Source organism: Calonectris borealis, chromosome Z (assembly GCF_964195595.1).
Source record: "Calonectris borealis chromosome Z, bCalBor7.hap1.2, whole genome shotgun sequence".
Taxonomy (NCBI): Eukaryota; Metazoa; Chordata; class Aves; order Procellariiformes; family Procellariidae; genus Calonectris; species Calonectris borealis.
Genome location: NC_134352.1, coordinates 27,527,720 through 27,551,166, shown reverse-complemented (window position 1 = coordinate 27,551,166; position 23,447 = coordinate 27,527,720). Strand labels below are relative to the sequence as shown.

Sequence of the window (23,447 nt, the reverse complement as noted above, 5' to 3'; positions counted from 1 at the left end):
AGTGAAGAAACCGTATAAGCCTAAATATAGATTAGATGCTTATCGTTTTTTCCTCGAAGTATTACCAACTTGCATGTGCATTAGAGGTTACAAAACCAATCTGTCCCCCAACACATCTTCTGCATTTTCATGGCGCGCTTCATGCTATTGTGTCAGTAAAGTGCAAAGATCCTCTTCCCCATCCTATTAAGGTTCAAATGCCTTTTTATGCATTGGAGTATAACTTACAGATTCTGTTTTTGTACAAGATAGAAGTAGCTAACCCTTTTATAAAATGGGGGATTTAGGGAAAACAACAAAAAGGTATTCATAAGTTATATTCACCCAGTTGCACAGCACACTGCTCATGCTTATGATTTTTTCAAATGGCAGCTAGCAGTCCCTGACTACCAGCCTGCTAGAGTTATTTTGCACAACAGCATCTGGCTCTTTGGCAGAGCTTCAAGCAGCTGGAGTTGCCGCTGGCTCTGTTAATTCATGACAGAGTAACTGACCACTTGAGAGCACAGTTTTGGCACAGCTAGCTGCCTTCCTCCTGCTTTTAAATACTGCTCATGCTACAGAAATGTGTACTATTTAAAACTATGAGAATTGAAACATTATAATCTTACAGTTAATTCCTTATAAGGCATGATTGGGCATTTTATACAACATAGCGCCTATGCTGGTGATTTGATCACATACATTCAATACTGAAGTTTTAAAAGTGGATCTAGAAATCCATTCTCTAAAGAATACTTATTGTTGCAGATATTTACTTTTAATCTTGGTCCATTTTTACTGTCACTTTTCTGACTTTTTATCCCACTGCCATACTGATTTCCAGAGTAAGCTTTGCTCACAGCAACAGGAAGAACATTCATTCTAGAATTTTTATTACACTTACTACAAATATCTGAAAATGAGTGATAGACTGCATTCTCATTAGGAATGAGAATTGTGCTGTTTAAGGGAAAGAAAAGTACAAACTGTTTAGAGAAGTCTTTCCTATACATGTTAGCCAAAAATACTTGGAATTATGTTTCAGTTAACTGTTACTCCACCCATTTTATTCTTCAACTTGGGTCACTAAGCTACACACTCTGCATTAAACTTCTACCTCTATCAGGCATTTTACCAGGAAAAAAGAAAGCATCCTTCATAAAGGGAGGCTAGATGTGCTAGAACCTGATGCTACAATGATGTCTTTGTTTTTCTAAGGAAAAATTGCAATTAGTTTAAGATGCAATGCAGCGTAGTGCTCTCTCATGAAATTGTTGCACATGGCAGACTCTTTTCAGGAACAAACTGCCCAGATTGTCAGGAGTTGGTTAATAAAACAGTTAATAAAACAAGATACAAAAGACATACTACTTCTACAGAGATACCAAATTAGCTGTAAATACCATGGCTGCTACACCTAGAATGGTACAGAAGCTGGGATTTCTTTTCTGAAGCAGGTCCAGTCTGCTCAGAACATTTTGCAGCATTTTCTTAATCATCTATTACATTAAGATTCCATGAACAAGGTTTTGGAATTCCATAAAACATTTCAGTTTCATACATCAAGGCAAAATACGACATTTTTAAAGATTTTGTATTCTATGACGTAGCTTATTTATTTTAAACATTAACACCAAACCCAAGAGTGCATTAAAATATATTTACCCATTATATGTTTCAGAGACACCTGCGAAAGGTTCATTGCCACACTTAGCAAATAAAAACACTGTGTTTAATAGTAGGGCCACTGAACAAGTGCCTATCATGAACTTGATTATGCTTTTGCAATCCATTTTGCACTTGGAAACCAAGATGCCACTTATGATTTGGCCTAGTGCTGCTGCTGGAATTAATACAAGCCCTAGAGGAAAACAAGACACCAGCAATTACACAAAAATGCAACATATAATTAGTGAAGCAATTTAGAGTGCAATTTTATGTTAAGAAAAAAAATCACAGTAGTCATCTGTATCTTAAGATGCAGTCCATGTGATGTCATTTTCAAACCATCCTACCAGAACCTGTCAGCATGAGTAATTTATTCTACCCTTACATTATCTTTAGCCTTTCCAGAAGTTCAACTTGACAGCATAAGTTATAGTTGTCCAAAACCCAAGTTCAACACAGCAAAACTAGATTACTTAAGAGCACTACGTACTGGGTAGGAATCCCTGAACACCAGTACGCTGCTTCATGAAAACAGAAAATGCTCTTTCATTTCTTCAGTTTTTTTTTAAATGTCTATGTTCTTTGTTATATATTTGTGTTATGAACTTTTTAATAAGAGAACATAAACACTATTGTACAAGAGACAGCACAAGATACAATAAGGCATCTACAGAAAGATTTTAAAAACTCTAGATCGGTGGGTCAGTTTTGCTGTTATAGTCCATATAGTCCATAATAAGTTACCCTCTTTGCACTATTAGGATTCCAGATACCTAACTGAGTATTCTTATATGGCTAATCTACAATACAACACAGAACTTACTGTAACTTGCACTGACCTGAGATAGCTAATTTTAAAGTCAGTTCAGGTACAGTGGCAGAACTGCACAGGCTACCATAGTCAAAAGTAGTTTTAATAGTTAATATGGTCATTGGTAACACTTAGACTAGCTAGCTCAACATTAGTTCAGGTACAGCTAGCTTTCAACATTAGTGTAGGCATTTCTTTAAAGCTGTACATTTGATTAACACTATCAATATTTTCAACTCAAATTAAAAACAAATTCAGACAAGTTCTATAGACAAAAAAGGAACATTCAGTTTTCCACTTCACTGCTGATTACTGTTTAACAATTTAGCATGTATTCCAACCTATTTCTATATAAAATTTGCAGATACTTTGTTTTGAAGCAATGATGTCTGAATAGTGATAGCACTATCTAGTATTACCCAGGGGAGTAAGTCACTAAGAAAGTCTCTCCCAAACATTTCTTGGAGAAAGAGCACTTCAACTAGCTTATATTGCAGCACTATACAGCTGAAGTAATTTAGCAAGACATGTTCCAGAAATATTAAGTCTGCCCTATAGCAAGCATCTGTTGACCTGTCTGCCTTGATCTGGTTGCTGTTCTTCAGAAATAATTGTCAGAGTTAATCATGTGACCCTACCTAGTGCAGCTCTTCTGTCAGATTTTTCTATTTGTTTCCCCAATACACAGCTTTTCATAGCCTTCCCCTGTTCTACCTATCACTTCTGCATATCAGACAATAGGAATAAGTAAGCCAACTATAGAAGCAGTTACACAATAGTTTTATAATATTTATAATATTATAATTATAATTTATAATTAGTCATTTTATTGTAAGCTATCTCACTGTAACATTATGGTGGAATTGAAGAAGGGAAAGGCCAAGTCAACCCCTTACTTGCAGTAAGCACTGCTTTTTTTCCAGCTGCCTCTCGTCTTGCTTCCTTTAGTAGGGACAAGGCTTAATGCTCCTTCAGCTGATTTTAAACGAGGAAAATTAAAATGTTTTTCACCAAGAATAAGGGAATAAATTACAGTTTCAGCAGCACACAAAGTCCTCATTCTACTTTGAATATGAGTACCAAATCTTCTGAACTTACAGACGACAAGTAGCTTTGCACCTTGATGAATTAAGTACCAGGATTTTCATAGGGCAGGCAAGAATAATATAAAAATACTGCTTCTGCTGTGAAAACTGCATTTCATATAAGTATATTCACAAACACGTCAAACACACACAAGATGCCTATATAAGCTTCCACCTATAATGTTAATGAGGTGTTCAGCACAATATATTTAAGATTTAAAAATGAAAAGCCCCATTACCTCCAAGAGTTGCTGAAAAACTTGATGTCTTTCCAAACTGATTTTCTATGAACTTTGGTAGAAATGTGGCAAAGCCAGTGGCAACTAAAGCTTCTGAAGAACTGGCTATTATTAGACTCATAAGCACTGGATTCTTCAACAGTATCTATGGGTGGAAATTAGCATAATGCTCAGGAAACTATTTCATTGTAGTACCATGTAAACTAGAACTATATTTTAAAGTAGATAGTCTCATGTGGAACTTCACTAAGATGCACTTCTTGCTTTAACAATCTTAAGCATCAACAAAATGAATATGCATTAAATTATCAGTAGCACTGGAGACTTCCCTATCACAACACAAAAAAGAAGCATTTACCTTTCTAAACACTTATGTATTACCTGAAAGAGAATTTAATTTCTCAGAATATATCAGTTTTAATAAATTCAAGATTTCCTTACCAAGAGAGCCATGGGAAAGTCTTTAAAACTTCTTCCAATATTCTTGGTCTCAACAAGTGCCTCACTTCCATCATTATGAGTTTCAGAGACTTTTTCAGCCTGTATTTTTGCTGTTCCTACAAATGGGCATATTTATTGACAATGAAAACATTGAATACCTGTGCTCTTAGACCTAAAGTCAAAAAAGCATCAAAATAAGTGTTTCCTTTCCTTGGGAAAACTAGCTCAGACATTTTAAGTCTTCAATATTTTATCAGTACAGATCCATAAAAAGATCAAAGAAGAATTTGGCTGAAAGCATTATGCTTCCATCAGAAGGCCTTGACTGTAAGAAGATATTATCAGGGATATCCTAAGGATTTCAGACTATCCTGAAGGCCATTCAATTTTTATTTTATTTTTAAGTCATCGTCATATTCTCCCCAGTTCCCTACTTCATTGTTTCTTTTCCTCCATCATTTCTCTTTCCAGATAAGCATAGTAAGTTCCTTCAGATGCTCTTCCAAGTGACTCTTAAATAGTATCTGTCTGAACAGAAATTATATTAAAATTACTCTTTTCTGAAGACTGCTCTGGGATACTTTGATTCATGTTTTATTACTTCACCCAAAACAATAAGGCAATAGAGTCAAAGACAACAATGTATGAGTTAAGTGAATGGAATTTCCTTATGATTCTTGGTGGGTAACATAGCAGCTTTAAATACAGTCCTAGGTGCTTAGCTGCAAGCTAATCTTCCAAACTTTGACCATCAGTTTCCATGCTCTACCTGTCCTAGTCCTACCATACATCACTACATACATAAGATCCTCCCTCTAGCCCATTTGCCTTGTTTTAAAGGCTACATATTGGAAACAAGGTATTTATCATCAGGTTTTAGCCAGAGGCAGTTAACTGAGAAACAGAATCAAAGAGGAATCAATCACTCAGTCCAGCAGTCTATAACCCAGAAGTATAAACAAATCTCTCTTCCAAAGCAGCCCATTATTGTTAAACATTTACCTGGTAGGTGTTTTGGAAAGCATGAAAAAGGTATTATAAGAAGCCAAATTGCAAAAAAGCATGCAAGAAATGCTATCCACCATGCTCCAAGCCAACGTGGGTCATCTTGATCCATCTTTGTACTGGAAAAATAATTTGGAAAAAGCAGGTTTACCATTGATGAATTCAAATCAGCAATTTCAGATGTCAGTGGAGCTGGAATTTTTTTAAATACTGATTTAACAGAAAGCCTTTGAATATTGTCATTTTCTTCTTTTCTATATGTATTAAATTTATTGTTTGCTTGTTTAAAGCACATTCATCAGCTCTGTTATAATAATATTGCATTCTATCAAATAAAGCTTTGAACTCAGTCAAATTCATTCCAATTTAAAGGCCACTATTTGGCCCTGATTTCAAGATCCTGTAGCATTGTTAAGATACTGAAAAAGCTGTTTTTAGGAAGAATCTTCATAATCAAAGTGTTATGTGAAAGCCAATACAGAAGTTCAGAATGCCACTGCATTGATCCGAAGTCCCTAAAACACAGGAAATAAAAGCATAAATGAAGTAGTTGGTTTGGACACTAGTACAATTTATAACATTATTTTTTGAGTAGGGGACTACTGAACTCGTAGATTTTCTAGCAAGCTCTTTCCCAGGAGGTAAGTAGCAATATCCTATCCCTCATATCCCATCTCAGGGAAACTTTTTGCACAAGAAATCAATAGTTGCAATCCAACCCTAAATGAGCAACTAATAAAAAAATAAAGCATTTTTTGTTAATCAGCTTTAAAATAGCTAATATCTCAAAAAGCTAGAACTAAGTATTTGCACTACAGAGAAACTTTCACACACAATGGAGTGACTACTCACTGTGGGAGGTAACTCACTTGCTAGAAGCTCTTGTGAATGCAACTTGTTACAAGTTAAAGAAGCTCTTGACAATGCAGTATTTACAAAACAAAAATACTCCTCAATTTCTCCTCCTCACATGGAGAAAAGCTGAAGATTTTAATAAGAATTATTAGGAAAAGAAAATAGAAAGCAAAAGACTAAGTTGTATCTTGCCTTTCTGGGATCTGGATATCAATATAAATATTAAGTAGCTGCCCTCCTAAGACATAGCCAATAGCAGGACCCAGCAGTGACATGGCATAGCCAATTCCTAGAAGAGAAAATACATCAAGTTCACTATATATTTTTAAAGCTTTCTTTTAAAAAAATTCCTAAATCAACTTCAGACCAAATGGTTTCTGTAATTCAACCTGTTCTTTCACTGTCATTACTTTGATATGGCATGTAGAAGACAAAATTTTTTACTTGTCAACAAGAAAATTTGCAGCTCTCATTAAAAGCCACAGCTCAGAGGCTCAGCAAAAGACACTTCACTGACAGCATCTTTAAGCTAGCTTGTGAAAAAGCTTCTGAAGTGAGGTTGTACGAGCATCAGTTGTTAATAGTACATGCCCACAATCTTTAAGAACCTACATATTTATGTTTTTATTTTGAGTCTGAAGCTGGTTTTTAGATCTGCCAAGACCAGAAGCCAAGGTTGCATTAAAACTTTTGACTGGAGTAATATCTGCCACATGAGTTCATTGAGAACTCAATCATATGTGCATCCATTTATTGATATGAGCCTTAAAATACAAAGCCAGGGCTATTAACAGCTCCTGACAGTTCTAAACAAAAAAAAACAAACAAACACACACAAACCCAAAGTTTCAGGTGTAACCATACCCTATTAAAGAGCACTCTTAGGTCTACCCATTTTTTTTTTGCCTTAGGACAAGATTTTCTCAATGTCACAATAGTCTCTCTGCCTGCCAGCCAGATTTCTGCAGCACTTTAGCACTGTTAAAGATGCTTGCAACTAATAGTAACTAGATCTGTCTAAATAATTGGTAAGACATGCATCCTTACTGCTGATATTCTACGCTTTTCCCCAGGTTGAAGAATCTGGATTTCTCCTTTGTTTCCAAAGTGCCTGGATGCTGAGTATTTAGTATTAATTCACTCTCTTTAGACAGCAAGAAGGAATGATGGGGAGGTTGGGAGGGGTGCAAGAGGGGGAAGGGACACAGAAGGGGACACTCAAGTTATCAGTAAGTCAAAATAAATATTGAGTTGACATATCGCAGGTTTTCCTGTACTTTGGAAATAATGACATGGCTCATAGGATCTTCCTGAGTTAAGTCCACATTCATCCTACAGAACTTCAAACCTAGCTTAGAAGGTGCCTATTTCCTCCTACAGACCATTCAGTTTAAACTACCATTTGGAATTGCTTAACTTTTCACTGGCTTTAGATGTAGATGCCTCAGTTCAGCAAGAGGAGAACAGTCCTCATGAAAACACACCCAGTTTCAGAAGAGAAAGAAACTACCAGCTTATGAGTTGCAAGCTTATAATCTAAGATGCTAGCAGCTATTTACAGAAACTAGCAGAAAGTTTTAGGGGTTTTTTTGCTGCCTTGCACAAGACTTCTTGCATTAGGCAAAGCAATGCAATATATTTTAAATATACAATTGCATAAATACATTGCATAAAAGCAAGAAAAAGAATTAAGGCTTAATGTAGCTACCTGTCCACTCACTTGCCTTCTAGTTTTGTTATATTAGGCAGAATCAGCAGTTGAACTCAGTAGTTGTCTAAAGATCGCACAAGCATTAATATATTGTATTGGTCTGTTATGTTTTAAGTATGAATGCTGATACCATTCTCCTGAGTTTCCAGGCCACTTCTTGATCCCCTAATCATGCAGACAGCCCTAATTCTGCTCTATTATTTCACTGGCCTCAGAAAAAAGTGTAATAATCTTCTCTCTCACGATAAAGAAATGGCAAAAATAAAAGCTGTCTGTTATTTAAGATTTAACATACACAACTATTCTATTTGTTGGCATCAAATGAGGCGGCTTGCCTGCAACAATTAAGCAAGAATTGTATGCAAATAGGTGATGATTTCAATTTCGCCCCCTAAAATATTGATTTAGTCTGGAAAACAGTCCATGAATCTAAGATGCTTTGAATTTCCTACTGTGAGTTATCAGTATAGCTAACATACTTTTATCAGCTTACACCTAAAATGGGGAAAATAGCAAATATCTTCATACCCATAGAAAACACATTTAGACTGCAATGAACTTGGCAGTGAAAATGTGTATAGCCCAGAAAATGCTGCCTAGAAAGATTAAAAACCACTGCTAGGAATTAATATTCCTTAGCTTTCAAACAGCCCCACAGTAAGACAAACACATTCTCCATGTTTCCAGGCAATCCCTTTACTTTCAATTCAGGAAAGATACTTCCAGTATTTCCTCCTGAAGCACCAAATTTGTATGTGGCTAGAGAACTGCATTGATCACATGATGGACAGAAGTGTCCCTGCACTGAGGGGACAGCCTACTGTTAGAAGGTAAATAAAACTGTTAAAGGATATAGTAAGGTGTGGCTACTGACCTGATATACAGTATTTTTCAATACCTGTGACAGTAAAAAGCAGATTTTTGCTACAACTTATTCTGTTGTTAACAGGCAGGCTACATTAACCACTTTATCACTTCTAGTTACTAACATGAAAAAACAGCAGGAGAGGTGCACAAAGTAGCCTTTGCAAAATAACTATTGAAAAGACTTGACACTTAAGCAGACTAATACCTAACTTGCACAGTAACTGATACAGAAACTTTATGCACATAAGTAAAAAATGACAACATTGATTTAATTAGAGGAATTCACAAAAGCATTTGTAAGGCATTGCAGTTTATAATCTACCCAGACAATGTGTTATTAACAGTTTTAAAAGTTACCTATATAAAGGGAAGACTTGTGTTTTGGGACACTATCATCAATAAAAGCTGTCCCCAAAGTATATAGCGGAGTTCCTCCAACTCCCAGCAGCAGCTGTCCCAGGATAAAGACATACAGATATTTGGGAAGTGAAGATTTTGTGCTGGCACTGCAAGTGAAGTTAGCAGAGCTTGTTCCTGGAATTTGACACGTGTCTGAAAGACAGAGACAGGAAGACTTTAAAATTCTGCTACCCAGCTCATCACAGTCCAACTGAAAAAAAACCTGTTCTGAAAGCTAAACTACATATGAAGTGCTGTTAGTGCTAGGCTCCCATTTTAATTTTCAGGCCTACTAATATATCCTATATGACTGTGGCCCTAACCTTCTATGATATCATATTCCCCGAAAAGAAATACTATCATGGTTTGGTTTTTGTTTCCTTACTAGGAAGAAAAGATGGATGAAATAGCCTTATTAAAACGTTTTGGCTTGTTGAAAGCCACATTGACCAGCAAAAAACTGTCAAATGGTCATTCAACAGGTTACTGAATGCTCCCAGGTAACAGACACTTCATTTTGTTCTTGTACCTTATAATGATTCTGAGGAGCACTAACAACAACTTCCATTCTCAAGTGACAGTAGCCTGAACGACCTGAGGAAAGTTGGACAGCTGGAGAGAAAAGTGCAGTCAGCAGAGTTGCAAACAAAGATAATCCTCCCTTCTCACACACTGTTTTGAGAAGTGTTTCGCTAAAAAAAAACCTTGAAAAACCACATTATCTCTCATAGAGCACACACTGCCATAACTCTAGAATAAGAAGTTAATGTAAAGCCTCTGTACTTGTCCACACACACACAAAGAGGGAAGCAGAGGTAGAACAGCCTAAGGTTGCGCCTGCCCCTGTAACATTTGGCACTATGAGGAGAGAAGAGAAAAGAGGAAGTGAAGACAGGGAGTATGTTTTCTCTTCTTCTTCCTCTTGCTATCATTGCACTTTTAGCAGCAGACAGTCCCAAGTGACAAGATCAAGACGACGAGCATGGTTCTTTCCAGGTTTTTCCACAGAAGAGCATACAACTCTAAGGAAGAGGATAAACCTATCAGTTTGGTGGAAACAAGCCAGACGGAGCAAATATACGAAAACACCCTTCAGATCAAATGAATAGACTGATTAATTCTCAATACTTTGCTATTATATCAGTTTTTTCAGGTCCTTTTACATTTGAGAACACTTTTTACTTCAGCAAAAAAAGGGCAAGCTTGTCCACTTTGGGCTCACATGACATAAAACACAAGGAAGTGCTTGCCACACAGCAGATATTTAAAGACACCTGCCTACCCTGATGTTATCATAAATGCATCCATGGGTTTTATCATGCCTTTCTCGAGAAGGAACAGAACCATAGTGGTTGATGGAGTCATGTAGCACACAACAGGTGATTCAGTGCTGTTGCACAGAAACTGGACAACGTAGAGTGATGGGAAAACTTCACTTCAAGAGGAGGAGTCATTAAAATTTTCCTTCTTTTCCACTTAGGAACAATCCTCATTTTAATACTATACTGAAGCCACATGGGGAACATTTTATTATGAATCACTACTCTGAAAATTAAAGGTTTTTTAGTATATTTGCCATTTATTGTCAATCTGCTTTCTTTAGCAATATTCCTCTTCTCTGCAGGAAATTAAGTCTTAAATCAGGTTAACTTTGTACTATTTACATGCACAGCATCTAAAACTGACTATAGAAGGCATATCCTACATGACTATAAAAGCCATGTCCTACAATATCTTCTTTACGTACACATATTCACATACAGCACATATATAGAACATACCTGCAGTTGTACGTTAGCCTCTAACACCTATTGGGCAAGTCTAAAATAGCATTTAGATAGTTATTTTACTGTAGTACACAAATGATAGTATCTTGTTAAAATATACACATCAGAAAACAAGTAACACAGAGCAAGAAAATGCCATGAACAATGTTAAATGACAAAAGTGTAGCCTAATTTGAGATCTAGAAATAGCGTCATGAAATAAGCAGATTACATATGGTAATGGCAATCAAACTCTGACAGACTGTGGTTCCTCATGAATCCCCATCCCCACCCCCAAGGTCTCATTTCATGTCGATCTAGAAGTCTGTGCCATTGTGTAACTGATTATAGCCTCTCTCCTTCAGTTTTCTAGCTCTTCAATTTATATTAATAAGAGCCCTCGGAAATTTATCCTGACATTAAGATGAGAGAAGCTTTTCACACTAGTTTGTTTTCAGAACCACGTAATCAGATCTAAGTATAAAATTAAGAGAACCATCAATATGCACTTTAATACAATTATAATCCTTTTATTTGCATCAGCTATCAGACCTCTTTTTTTTTTTTTAAAGTCAGCAAGTACACATGCACTTGCTGAGTGGAGTCATGGACCATATTTCATGTTTCCAAGAAATATTTTAAAAGCAAAGACAATTTACCACAAAACTATAAGATTAGTTTAAATGAGCATAAGTCAAAACTGCCATCAAACAACAGTTTACTCTCCCTACCTCAGCCATTCATGTCACCCCCTCTTTGCACCAGTCCAAGGTTTAAGTAGATTGGCAAAGTGACACAGGTTAAATCTAACTTGCATTAAATCCACAAGCCTATTTGCTGCTGTCATAAGAATGGTAGAGAGAAAGCACTGGCTTTTACATGATCAAGAAAGTCTAACTGAGATAAGCCAAGCTCTGGGAGAAGTTTAAGATGGATGGCTGACCATTTTTAACTATTTTTTCTCATTAAACTTATTTTCCTTTCTCAAAGTCCATGGATTAGACTTGCATTTTAAATAGCAGAACTGCATTAAAGGCAACAGCATCCAACAGACTTAGTCATTATAAACCTTGTTGCATGCTTTAATCTAACACACCTACCTGAATCCAAGCCATGTAAAGGCCAAAATATTCCCAAGTATCTAGTGCAACATACTAGCCAAGAAGGCGGAACCAACTGTGAGATGCTTTAGCAATGATATTAATTAGAAGTAAGACAGGTCAAGACTAGTGTTACTCACATCTTAAACTGCAGCCAGCAGGTGTGGGGTTTTTTTGGCTTTTGGGGGGCCGGGAATAGTGTAATGAGGGTTGTGAAGAGTGAGAAATAAAGAACAGCTTGGTTTCTACTCCTTTTTAAACTTAAAGATCTGTCTCCCCTATAAGTGTTGAATGGAAAAGTCACTCAAAGCTCAATGAACATGCTGAATGAAGACTAAGTTCTTAGTTTCTAAAGGCAGATGTTACAGTATTACAGAACATCTAAGTGATAGTGAGAAATAGACTAAGCAGTGTAGACAGCAGCACTATCCATTATTTGACTAATAAGATAGTCTCTTCAGAGAGCAAAACCAACAGAAAAACCACAGACATACTGATGGAGCAAGACAAAACAGTCAAATTAGAGGCTGGAATCACACATATTCTGTCACCATTAGTATCCAAATGCCACAGTCGTCTTCAATCTTTAATTGTCCTTGGCATGTTCTGGGATGGAAGATCAATTAATGCCCTTCTGGGAAGATTCACTAACTCTCAGACCCTAAATGACTTATCCACTACCTGAGTTTCTGGTAGAATAGAGAACTGAAGAAAGGTGTTCAAGTCATTCTCCTTTTTCCTCAAATCACACCACACGCATTTCAACTCAAATGGCTAAGACTTGTTATTAACAAAGATACTTCTTTTTTCCAAAGACATCACTCACATCCTGTTACTGAAGAGATTCATGGAATAATTCAGGTTGGTAGAGGCATCAGGGAGTCATGTAGACCGACCTCCTAATCCAAACAGTGTCAAAACTAAATGCAGACCAAGTTGCTCAGGACTTTACTCAGCAGGGTCTTGAAAGCCCCCAGAGATACAGACTGCACACTCTTTCTGGGTAATCTGTTCCAATGCTTGACTGTCCTCACAATAAACTTATCTTCCCTGTGTCAAGTGAAGATTTACATGTCACATTTGCTGTGACAGACATCTTTTACAAATTTAAACACGTTTCAATAAGATCTGAAACAGAAGTTTAAAAGTACATTGCTTATAGCATCTGCAGTTTTTACAGTCCTCTTATGTCTATGGGTAATCAAATACAGAATGGTTTCATTACAGACAAACCACTAGATGGAGCTCCTAACTACAGATACCAAAGCCAGCTGAGAAACTGAAGACCCTATGTAACTTAAAAAAGTTATCAGAACGAATAGCTGGTTCTATCTAGGTTACAAACTTGAGTCTGAAGCCTTCTGGAGATTAGGCAAGATGTGTTTGCTGTGGCTAAAAATTTTTGTACATAGGTAGACCATTGGTTAGCTACTCTTTCAATATGAAATGGATTAAACTATTTCTAAAGAGTGTTATTATGATAAATATTTCCAATGGAAATTGTAGAGTAGGATATGTATACACTCAGAATAAAAGTAAAGGAAGTACTTCCAGGAAGTCTGTAAGCCTTATATTGGAGGCTAGATGTATTTTGTATTCCAGAGTAGATCTATTAATTAACCTGGCAGCCATAGTAAATATTGCACTGAACTATGCTTTGAAGTTGTCCTGCAGGTGAAACTCACTGTATTTACATATAACAGATGAACATAAATAATCAAGTAACCAACTAGGAACCGTTCAAAAATAGATTAGGTTGCAGATTTTAATATCAAGCATCAAATAAAAAAGTTTACTCCCAATACATTAAAATCTCTATAAACTACTTACCCAAACAAATAAGCAACAAGGAAGGTTTTTTGAGGTGTGGTGCTATTAAATTCTGCAACTAAATGTATAGTTAAGACGCTTCATCAACATCAGAACTAGCTAAACCAGACATCCTATAAAATCATGTACTGTGGTTAACTTAACTGTTACAGGCTGCCGTTGCACAGCACCTGCAGATTTACATGGAGCCTGTCACAGTGCAGACATTCCCTGCACTCTGTAGTCATTTATCTTTGATAGTGTTTTGTTCAAGTCAGCTTAAGTCCCTAAATCTGCTCACCACAGCATAGGTACCCGCATTATAGCAGTCAAAACAGCACGAATTCAGTCAGCTTACAGTGCCATGGAGAAGAAAGTACACCTTCCATTTAAAATTTTCCCTACAGCTTTTAGATTTCAGAAGTCCATGCAGAACATGAGCCCTAATAAGGTATCAACACCTACAGCATCTTTAATAGTGGATGAAGTGGCAGATGTTTGATGAAACAAGAGCAACCAAAATTTGTAGGAAGGGGGAGAGATCATTTGCAATAGTTGGCCATCTCCCTTCACACTCCCACTCTGTCAGTATCTTGTTTCAATATAAAACCTACAATCAGGTTGGAACTTCCTTTGTATTAAATTCAGCTTCTCTTCCATACTAGTGAAGTAGGGAGGGTAATACTGAAACTGAAATTGTAGATAAATGGGATTTAATAGAGCTAGGAGCAAATAACCTGTTGCCCCTCTACTAAGGGTTAACAAGTAATCATCTGCTCATAGTCTCCAAACACTGAAGAGTTTTTTTCTTTTGGCCTTTTTCAGTTAAAAGTTCAATTAACTTCTGCCTCAGATCCTCATTTACTAGATGGGGAACGATAGCTTACCAAAGTTATTTAACTAATGGTGGATGTCTGGACAGCTCATGGAAGTGTGACATGATTAACACTTAAAAAAAACTAATTTGAGAATCAACAACTAGAAGACTGGAGAACCTTCCGTCACATTGCTTAATTGCTCACTAAAAAAGTCAGTAGCTCTCTAATATGCTTAGTCATTGAAGGCATAAATCTGATTAAACACTGCAATAACAATTAAGACAGTCCTAAAAGATTAAGTCATCCTGCTTTAAAGATACCTGGATGTTTGTTTATTAGTTACAGGTGTGCCACTAAGCTGAGATGCAAATAATTGGCATGAAGCACACTTCTCATAAAACAAGACTTTAAGTGCAAAGATATGTAAGGTCTGAGAGCTGGCTATTCCCAGTACTGCTTTGTTCAGAATAGTTCAGTAGTGCTTGTTCCCTCTTCATTTCAAAGAAACCTACAAGTTTTAATCAACATTTTAGAAGAACTTAGTGAAAATTGTTAATTAATTACTGAAGATGCCTTTAATAGTTCAAAACCCAAAAGAACTGCAACATCATCACCTTTCAACAAGAAAGTTAAGTCTAACAGCCTTCTTTTAACATTTATTCTACATCACAGACCTAACTTGCATTCCTATTCACAACAAAATGCCAGATCATTTTTTACTCAAAGTGGTTTTAATTGCATTCATCAATGCAAGTCAAAAAAGCATTTTATTCAAGTGTTGCTTATGAGCAAGAACTGATATTGACACTCAGATCTCTTCTGAAAAAGAAAGTTCACTATGCAGAGAAACAGCTCTTGAACTTACGGATTTCACAGAATCGTTTTATTTTCAGTGTTAGAGATAATACCCTATTTTTAGGGCTTTGACAGAGATTAACTATGTTGTACCAAATTAAGAGTTGCACCAAGTCGCTATAGAGATTTTTTTTTTTTAATCTTTTTCAAAACATAAGGATAAGCTTACCTTCAAGTTTAGCTCCATAGTGGTATTTTCCGCTACTGAAGTGTGGTAAGGAAAATATAAGTGAGCCCAATCCTAGCATAAATGCTGAGAAAGCAAGCCATCGTGGTTTGTGCCCTCTTTCTCCAACAAAAGATACAAACAGTGACAATATACAAAAAGCAATGTCGTAGCTTGCAGAGATTAAGCCAGTGAGGGAACTGTTCAACTCATAACGCCTCTCAATTGTTGAAATACTAATGTTAATCAGGCCATTTACCACAATACCTACAAAAAAAAAAAGAGATAATTATCAAATTAAAGTATCTTTGACTAAAGTTACAAGGATAAACTTACCATTGTGTGATGGAAGGGTTAAAATGAATATATTTACAAAGCTACATTTTAAGGTATTTATTAGCTTTAAAATCCAGGTATGTAGTGGATTGATACCATGCCAACTTAAGCCAGCCAAACTGCACAGGACCTATTCAATTTTGTTCTCTCCTGTAGGCATTAAGATTCAACACTCAAGTATTAAGCCAGCAAAATACCATGCTTCAAACTCCATTCATATATTAAGGTTCCAGATTCAGTTCAAAGCACAGACAGATTTCAAACAGAATGCATTACAGTGTCATAAGATACTGTACAAATTAAATTAGTCAAATTTATGACTTGCATTACAATACAAGCTACAACTGAAGCAAGTTCAGGACATAGCTTTCAAATCATGATTGTCAAACAAATATAATTTCTTCCCTGCCATCATGAAGGGAAGATACAAGAAGGCTTTTGAACAGACATCCTTCCCTATAATATAAAAAAGTGTAAAGGTATTTAAAAATACTTTGCAACTGTTTAAGAGCAACTGAGGTGATTTACTTTAACTAAGAAAAAAGTTTGCTTTCTGAATCTTGAAGTTCCCTGAAGCAGAAGTATCAGACAACCTGGAGAAAAAGGTCTTGCACAAGCTGCCCTACTTAGGCACAGGTGAACTCCAAAAAAACTGATCCAAAAGTAGAAGCAAGTAAGCTGCAATTGCCAGTGCATGCTTATACACACTTTTTCACAAAAGTGTTGTTTGTAGATCCTAATTTGAATCTCCCATCCTGCCTCACATTCTGATTGTATGTGAAACACAAAGCAGTTAAACTTACTTTTAACAGTCCCAAAATAGGTTTCTGTTACAAGTGAGATGAATAGCTGTACTTCATAATAGTGTCAGATAACTTCATGGTAGTCTAATTAAACTGTGCCTGTAATAAAATATATACCCTGGAAAAAAGTTAGGAAATCTTGGAGTCACAGTTGCAAATAAGATTAAGAGTTCTGTAACCTCACAGATGACTGATGAGCATCTGTCATGACACAGGCCCTACAGTTATTCTTCCTCTTTCTAAAATTCAAACACAATTCTCTACTGTCATTCCAAGAACAGAACAGGCTGACTCCTCTTCTTACCTCTGCCATCAGAGTGGTTCCAAAGAATGTTTATCAATATGGTGATCGGCGCTTTATATATATAAATAAATATATATTTATAGATATAAAAAAACCCAGATGGCTGGCAACAGCAATGGGTTTTAGTTAGTTTTCAACAAGCATTGCACCATCCAGAAATGCAACTACACAGGCTGAACTTCAACAGATCTGCCTAGAGTGCTCTACATATTAAAAAAAATTATTCCAAATCTGTGATCAACCAGCTGTTTTCTTATCAGTGCAATCCCCACCATAACCAAACACTTCAGCTTTCTATAAGGAGGCAGCTCTTGGCACAGTCTTCATTTTCTAATACCCTACTATGGCCTTTTTATTAAGTATGACAATTTCACCAGTCAGTCTGACCACCACACTTAAATTCACATGGGATTAACAGAAGTATTCAGGTGTTACTCCACTGCCCTTATTTATACATTTGGCAGCTTTCTTCTTTTCTTCTTAAGAAGCATTGACCAAAGAACAATAGTAGCATGAAGGAACGAACAAACAAGTTCTTCCCATTTGCCAGCACTTCAAATATTTACTATGGCCTTAAAACATTTGGATGAAGTAGGTGTGCTATGTGGCAGGTTGATTACAGAACTAGAAGACATTGTCTTTTACCTGTTGTTTATGTTGCCACCTTTCATTTACATCCTAAAAGCCATAAAACCTTGCAGTTAATTTTACTGGATAATTAGATTTCATCTGTAAAAATGCAGATGTGATGAATGGTAGCATAACTTCTGCAATGCCATCATCTAGGGATTAATCACTAAAGTCTCTTCAGGAAAGATGGAACCTGGTTGATACTAACTTGATCTGAAAAACAAATCCTACAAGGACATCTCAACACTTAAACACTAGTATAGAAATTATTTTTTAACTATTCTCATCCAAAACCTTATTGTCCTGCCACATCTGTTAGAGGTTTAGGTACAGTGTGTACTGACCCACAAAATCCAGATTAATCATAAACTAACTTCATTTGCTCTAACGAAAAAGAGTATTTTTTCCTCACCCATTTAACAAAAAAAACGTGCTCTACAGTTGGTCTAAGTATGCTGGCTTTAAAGCAGTGGTTTGCAGACACCCAACTAAAAAGGGAAAAAACCCCACAAACATAATTAAAAAGTCCTTCCAGTAACAAATCCAAATCTAGATTTGGATACTAGTGCTATCCAAAGTTTTCAGGCAGATGAGACTGGACCAGTCTCAAACAGTGGTTCTGTTGTTTTGTTTAATAAAATTATTACTAACATGAGGAATAAACAGTCCTTCTTGTACTCAAAATAGTGATATAACTTCTACCTTGTTTGCTACTACAGCTATGAACTGCAGCATATCTGGTTATTGTATTACAAGATGCAATCATACATTTATGCAACTCTTAAGTACCACACAGAGAGCAGGTATTAGTCATGTAACCATGTTCTACGCAAAGAAGTGTTTTCTATTCTGGAAATACAGGTTTCACATGTACTTGAAACAGAAACAGCCAGAAATGAAGAGTTAAGTTTCACCTGGAATCTTCTGAGAAGCTGAAATACAGCAAATCAGGTGCTAATGACAACAATAACCTCTTTCCTAGGGCAGCTAGAAAATCACTTAATAAATACATGCCTTCAGTTAGACACACATATACAAAAATCTACACACAGGTAACTGCAGATAACTACCTACTATTCACTCATTGTGTGAAAAGTCTAGTGCAATAACTTTATACATCAAAAGTGTGTTAAGGATTGCTTCATTACTCTTCAGCACATTAGGGAATAAACTCTCCTACAAGTACATTAGCATTAGCAAGTTTTATAGATATATTTTATCTTCCTCAGTGATGGTTTCTGTGATTTGGAGGGTAAATTAAATAATTAGACCCAAAGCTAGATTTCAGTAGTAGCTCACATAATGTCAAAATCCCAGTTGCGTTTTGTGTGCTTTTATCTAAACTCTGAAGCTGCAAGACCTGAATATTTTTCCAAAGTTTCACATGCAGCACTGAATTTCTTGTCTGAAAATGATTTTTGTTTTTTCTGCTTCTCAAAAAGAGTTGCAACTTGAGTCTTCAGTGCCCAATTTCCTTTCTACAATCTAGCCAAGGGAAAGGTACTTGGTCAGAAAATCCAGATAACACATCATTAAGAATGCCACAAGGTCTATAATAGCCATGCCTACATCAGCTTTCAAAACAAGCATCAGAAGTTTCCTTACATTAAGGCCCCTAAATCTGAACTAGATTAGATAGGTACCTCTCTGAGGTCTAACATTTACAGTTACATAACATGACCAAGACCGGGATAAGTGGCATAACCAACACCCACAGCATCCTAAGGGGACAGATATTCTTATGATACAAAACTTTTTATCACTGGGAAACTATCCATATTACTAATAAGAGATAAAATTTAAATTGTACTGAATTCATTATTCAGCTGAGCAGATGATCAGATCAGCACAACAAACTGGATTAAGAAATATTGCTACAGCAAATTTAGAAGTGCTGAAAAATTCAAGACACTTTGTCTAATGTAATATAATCTGAAACTTTTCAGTGTTACATCCAGGGCATTTTTAGTTGCCTATTCGTATTCTTAAGCTACAAAAATATACATGCATGATCTGAAAGTCGTCTACTACGCAGCCGCCATTGAAATCTGCTATGTAAGAAGTTCTTCCACCCCTCCCTTTCTTTTTACTATGTTAGGGAAAATAAATTTGAGCTAACAGCAGGACAACTGCAACAGTAATCACCTCCTGGTCCTACCACCTGTAGGATGGCCTTTCAAATACAAGGAAGGAACAACAGGCTCTGCCTAAAACTCTCTAGACACTTCTTTTCTAACACAACACGTGTATGCTGAGAAAAGATCAGATTCTAAACAGGTTGAAATCAGAAAGGGTTCATGGAAAAACATACTGAGAGACATTGGTTCTTCTAAGGATTTCACAAGCAACACAAACAGCAGTCAGATCCTTCTAGGTTTTAAGCAGAACCTCCTGCTCAGTTCTCCTCAGACCATCCCAGTTACCTCAGTGTGGTTCCAGGCAGGAAGGCAGCCATCCATATCCCACACATCTTCCACATGCTCTCCTTCTACATCTCCCCCCATACCTCTACAGCAGTCTCATTCTTTAAGAGCAACAAGGATGAACTTTAAAGCCTCATAATTTTTCAGGAAACACAGTTTTCTTGCCTACCTAGTCCAAAAAAGTTGAAGGGTTCTGACCATTACTCCAATAGCTCCATTTGACGGACAAATATCTAAGCTTTACAAACCTCAGTGAGGGTACATTTGGTACCCTAACGCTTCCCCCTCCCCCTCAGCCATTATCACTACTTTCTAAGCTTAAGGCTTTCCAAGGCCCTAACAAATCTTGTTAAACTCAAAAATATAGACAAGAATACCTGAAGCTGAACAACAGAAATTAAGAGCAAGCTAAACTTCAAGTTCCCCCCAAGGTTAAGTTAAGCCATTAGTTAAGTGTTAGATAGATGGCTGCACTGGAACCCACAAAACAAAACCAGATTTTTTTAAAGCCATCTTAATTACCTCAAGTCCCACCCAACCACACCAAGGTACTTTTCTAATTGGCAGGCAGGCAACAACACACATGCTAAGGCACTACACTGTCTATTGGTTTATATCGTGTGTTTTATTCCCTGGCTCATATGTCTCAACCTGTGAGGCACTGTGACCAATGGGGACACAGTACAAGGCAAGAGCATGAAGCACAGAGCTGATGGGACCACAGACTCAGCAGTGGTCGAAAAGGGAGGCAGCAAAAGAAGAAAAGGAGGAACAGAGTGACGTACAGAGAGTAATACTCTAGCAGTATGAGCAACTTCCCTATCCAGGGCACTGGGGTAATTTCTTCCCCTAGTGAAGCCACTACTGTCACTCTTCAGCCACAGCACCAGACTCGGGCAGCTGGAGGAACCCTGCCTCCCTCACTCGCTACCCAAATCACCACCGCTCTTCCCGTTCCTTCCCCAGCCCAGGCTCCCGCCTGCCTTCCCCCGCAGCTCCACGATGGCGAGCGAGAGGTGCCCAGGGCAGGGGAAGGCCTGCAGGGGCCAGGTCCCATAGGGAAGGTGGAGAGGAGGGTAGCAGGCCTGAGGCTCAGGTGACAGGGACGGGTTACCTTGGAAGATAGCCAGGAGGCTGTAGGCAGCCAGGTAGCCCTCAGGGTTGTTGCAGAGCTGCAGAGCCTTAGGGGCGCAGGGGCCCCACCCGCAAGGCCCCTCCTCAGCCTCAGCCTCAGCCTCAGCCTCAGCCGCCGGGACACCGGCACCCGCCCCGGCGGGGCTCGCCTGACGCTGGCGGCCGAGGTCGGGGCTGGGTGGCTCAAACACCGGGTTCTCGATACCACCACCCTTCATGGCACCAAGCGGCCGCTGCCCGGTCCCGGCTACAAGCGACAGCCGGGCGCAACACGCCTCTAAATACCACGGGGGCGGGCCAGCCCCGACGGGGGCAGGTGGCTGCGCTTTCCCCCTCCTCCCGAGGAGGGGGCCCACCCCACCCCACCCCGCCGCGCCCCGCCCCGCCGCGCCCCGCCCGAGCCGCTGGGGGCCGCGTCCCGCGATACCCGCCGGCTGGCGAGACCTCTGCGTTGGTCTTGTCGGCTCTGACCCGCGCCAGTGAAGGAGCTGGAGCGGCGCGGCCTCGCCGCCCGCCCCCCGCACCTGCTCTTCGGTCGCAGGTGAAACGGGCCGCGGCCCGGGCCTCTCTGCTGGCCGCGCCAGTCCCCAACGGCTGGCCGCGCTGTCCCTGAAGGAAGATCGCCCGCACCAGGAGCCACGTAACGTTAACAGCAGCCATTAACATCAACGTCGGGCGGATCAGCCCGGGTGCGGTGAGGGCTGGGTTGCCTTTCGTTTGAAGTGCATGCGTCCGGATCCAGTTCCAGGTGGCCACTGGTGGAAGCCCTCCGCGGCGCCCGCTGCCCGCGGGGCAGAACCACGCGCGGGGGGGGGGGGGGGGGGGGCGGCCGTAAGGCAGCGGAGGTCAGCGGCTGCGAGTGGCGCACACCCGAGCAGCGGCAGCAAAAACGGCACCATCGATTTTATTTGGCAACATTCACTCGGAAAAAAAAAAAAAAAAATAAAAAGTCAAGCACCTGGAAAAACTCCTCATGAATGGTTCTTCCGAGAAACCAAAAAATTCAAAATGTTCCTTTTAAGTGTTGGGAAAAGTGAAAGGGGTTTTTTCCACGTACGGTGCTTTCCCACTTTAGGCAAGTGAGTTGGCACATGGTTCCACGCTTGGGTGTGGAAACCCATCTCCAACAAAAAAAGCCCTGGACATTTGCAAATGTCATTCTTTGGAAATACTATTCCCCTACTGTACCACAGAAAGTTTCCACCTGCAAGAGCTTCCAGTCATTGAACAAGTTACTCAGTTGCAGACATCAACCATGAGAATTTTTCAAGTGTACAAGGAAGTACCAAGTTTGTTTGCACATAGTGGGAATTATTTTACTCATCTGCACAAGAACAACTGGGAAGGAGTCCAGGGATCAATTAACTGTCACCACTTATGTTAATCTCTGGGCAGTACAGGTTTGTCCTGAAGAGTCCTTCCCCTTTCAAGAGTCCAAAACGTTTTAGAGACAAGGAAATACAACTGAAACTGGAGACATCAGCAGTGGCTTTTGTTTCACAGTGAAAGAGAGGCCATCCTCCTGAATTTCCAACCATCGCCTCTTTCCCTGGTGTCACAGCTCTTCCGAGAGAAGCACACATTTTCGAGTATTCATTAATAGCACAGGAACCACATGGAGATGACCTCCTGCAAAAAAAAACCCAGTAGGTTAGAGAAGGGAATATGTGTCTATATGTTTGTATAGATAAATTGCAAATGAGAAATTGGCTGCTCCTGCTGCTGCTGCAGGCAGGTGCTGGCTGAAGCTGGAAGGGCATGGGCTTCCTTGGCAGTTGGGCCTTCCCCACCCTCCACCTCAGCTACCCTGGAGTCCTTCCCAGGCGCTGCCCAGCCCCACAGCCAGCAGTGACCCTCCCGAGCCCACAGGAGCTCAGATAGCTGCCCCTCAGTGAAGCATTCATCTGCTGGTCACTGACGGCCCCCAACCCTGAAATTAGCTTATTATTATTTCAGCCTATAGTCTGGAATGGTTTGTCCTCAACTGGTTATCGAGATATATCCTAGTTAACAGCCTCTTGAGAGGTCTAAGATTGTGCCTAAACCAACTGGCACACTAACCTGTTTCAGGAATAGCGTATTAGTAAGTCGTCTTTTGCCTGCGTTTGTTTGCATTTTACTGATTTTTTTCTTCCCCCTAATTAAAATAAAATAGGACATGTCATTTGAAATAATATCCTGATCTTTGCTAGAGTGCTAGAGAAGTAAGAATAATCCCAGAAATTGCTAAATTACTATAC

General features: G+C 38.7%; 1 protein-coding gene across 1 annotated transcript in view; it reads right to left on the bottom strand.

Moving 5' to 3' along the window:
- The window catches only part of SLCO4C1 (solute carrier organic anion transporter family member 4C1), a 33,608-nt gene extending 12,168 nt beyond the window's left edge, over window positions 1-21,440 (bottom strand). The window contains exons 1-8 of the mRNA XM_075136598.1: window positions 21,188-21,440; window positions 15,581-15,844; window positions 9,022-9,216; window positions 6,279-6,375; window positions 5,229-5,350; window positions 4,227-4,342; window positions 3,786-3,930; window positions 1,648-1,843 (exon numbers count right to left, since the gene is read on the bottom strand). Coding sequence (XP_074992699.1) covers window positions 1,648-1,843; window positions 3,786-3,930; window positions 4,227-4,342; window positions 5,229-5,350; window positions 6,279-6,375; window positions 9,022-9,216; window positions 15,581-15,844; window positions 21,188-21,425 — 1,373 coding nt within the window. The 5' untranslated portion in view covers window positions 21,426-21,440. The remainder of the gene's footprint in view (window positions 1-1,647; window positions 1,844-3,785; window positions 3,931-4,226; window positions 4,343-5,228; window positions 5,351-6,278; window positions 6,376-9,021; window positions 9,217-15,580; window positions 15,845-21,187) is intronic.
- Window positions 21,441-23,447: the final 2,007 nt, after the last annotated feature.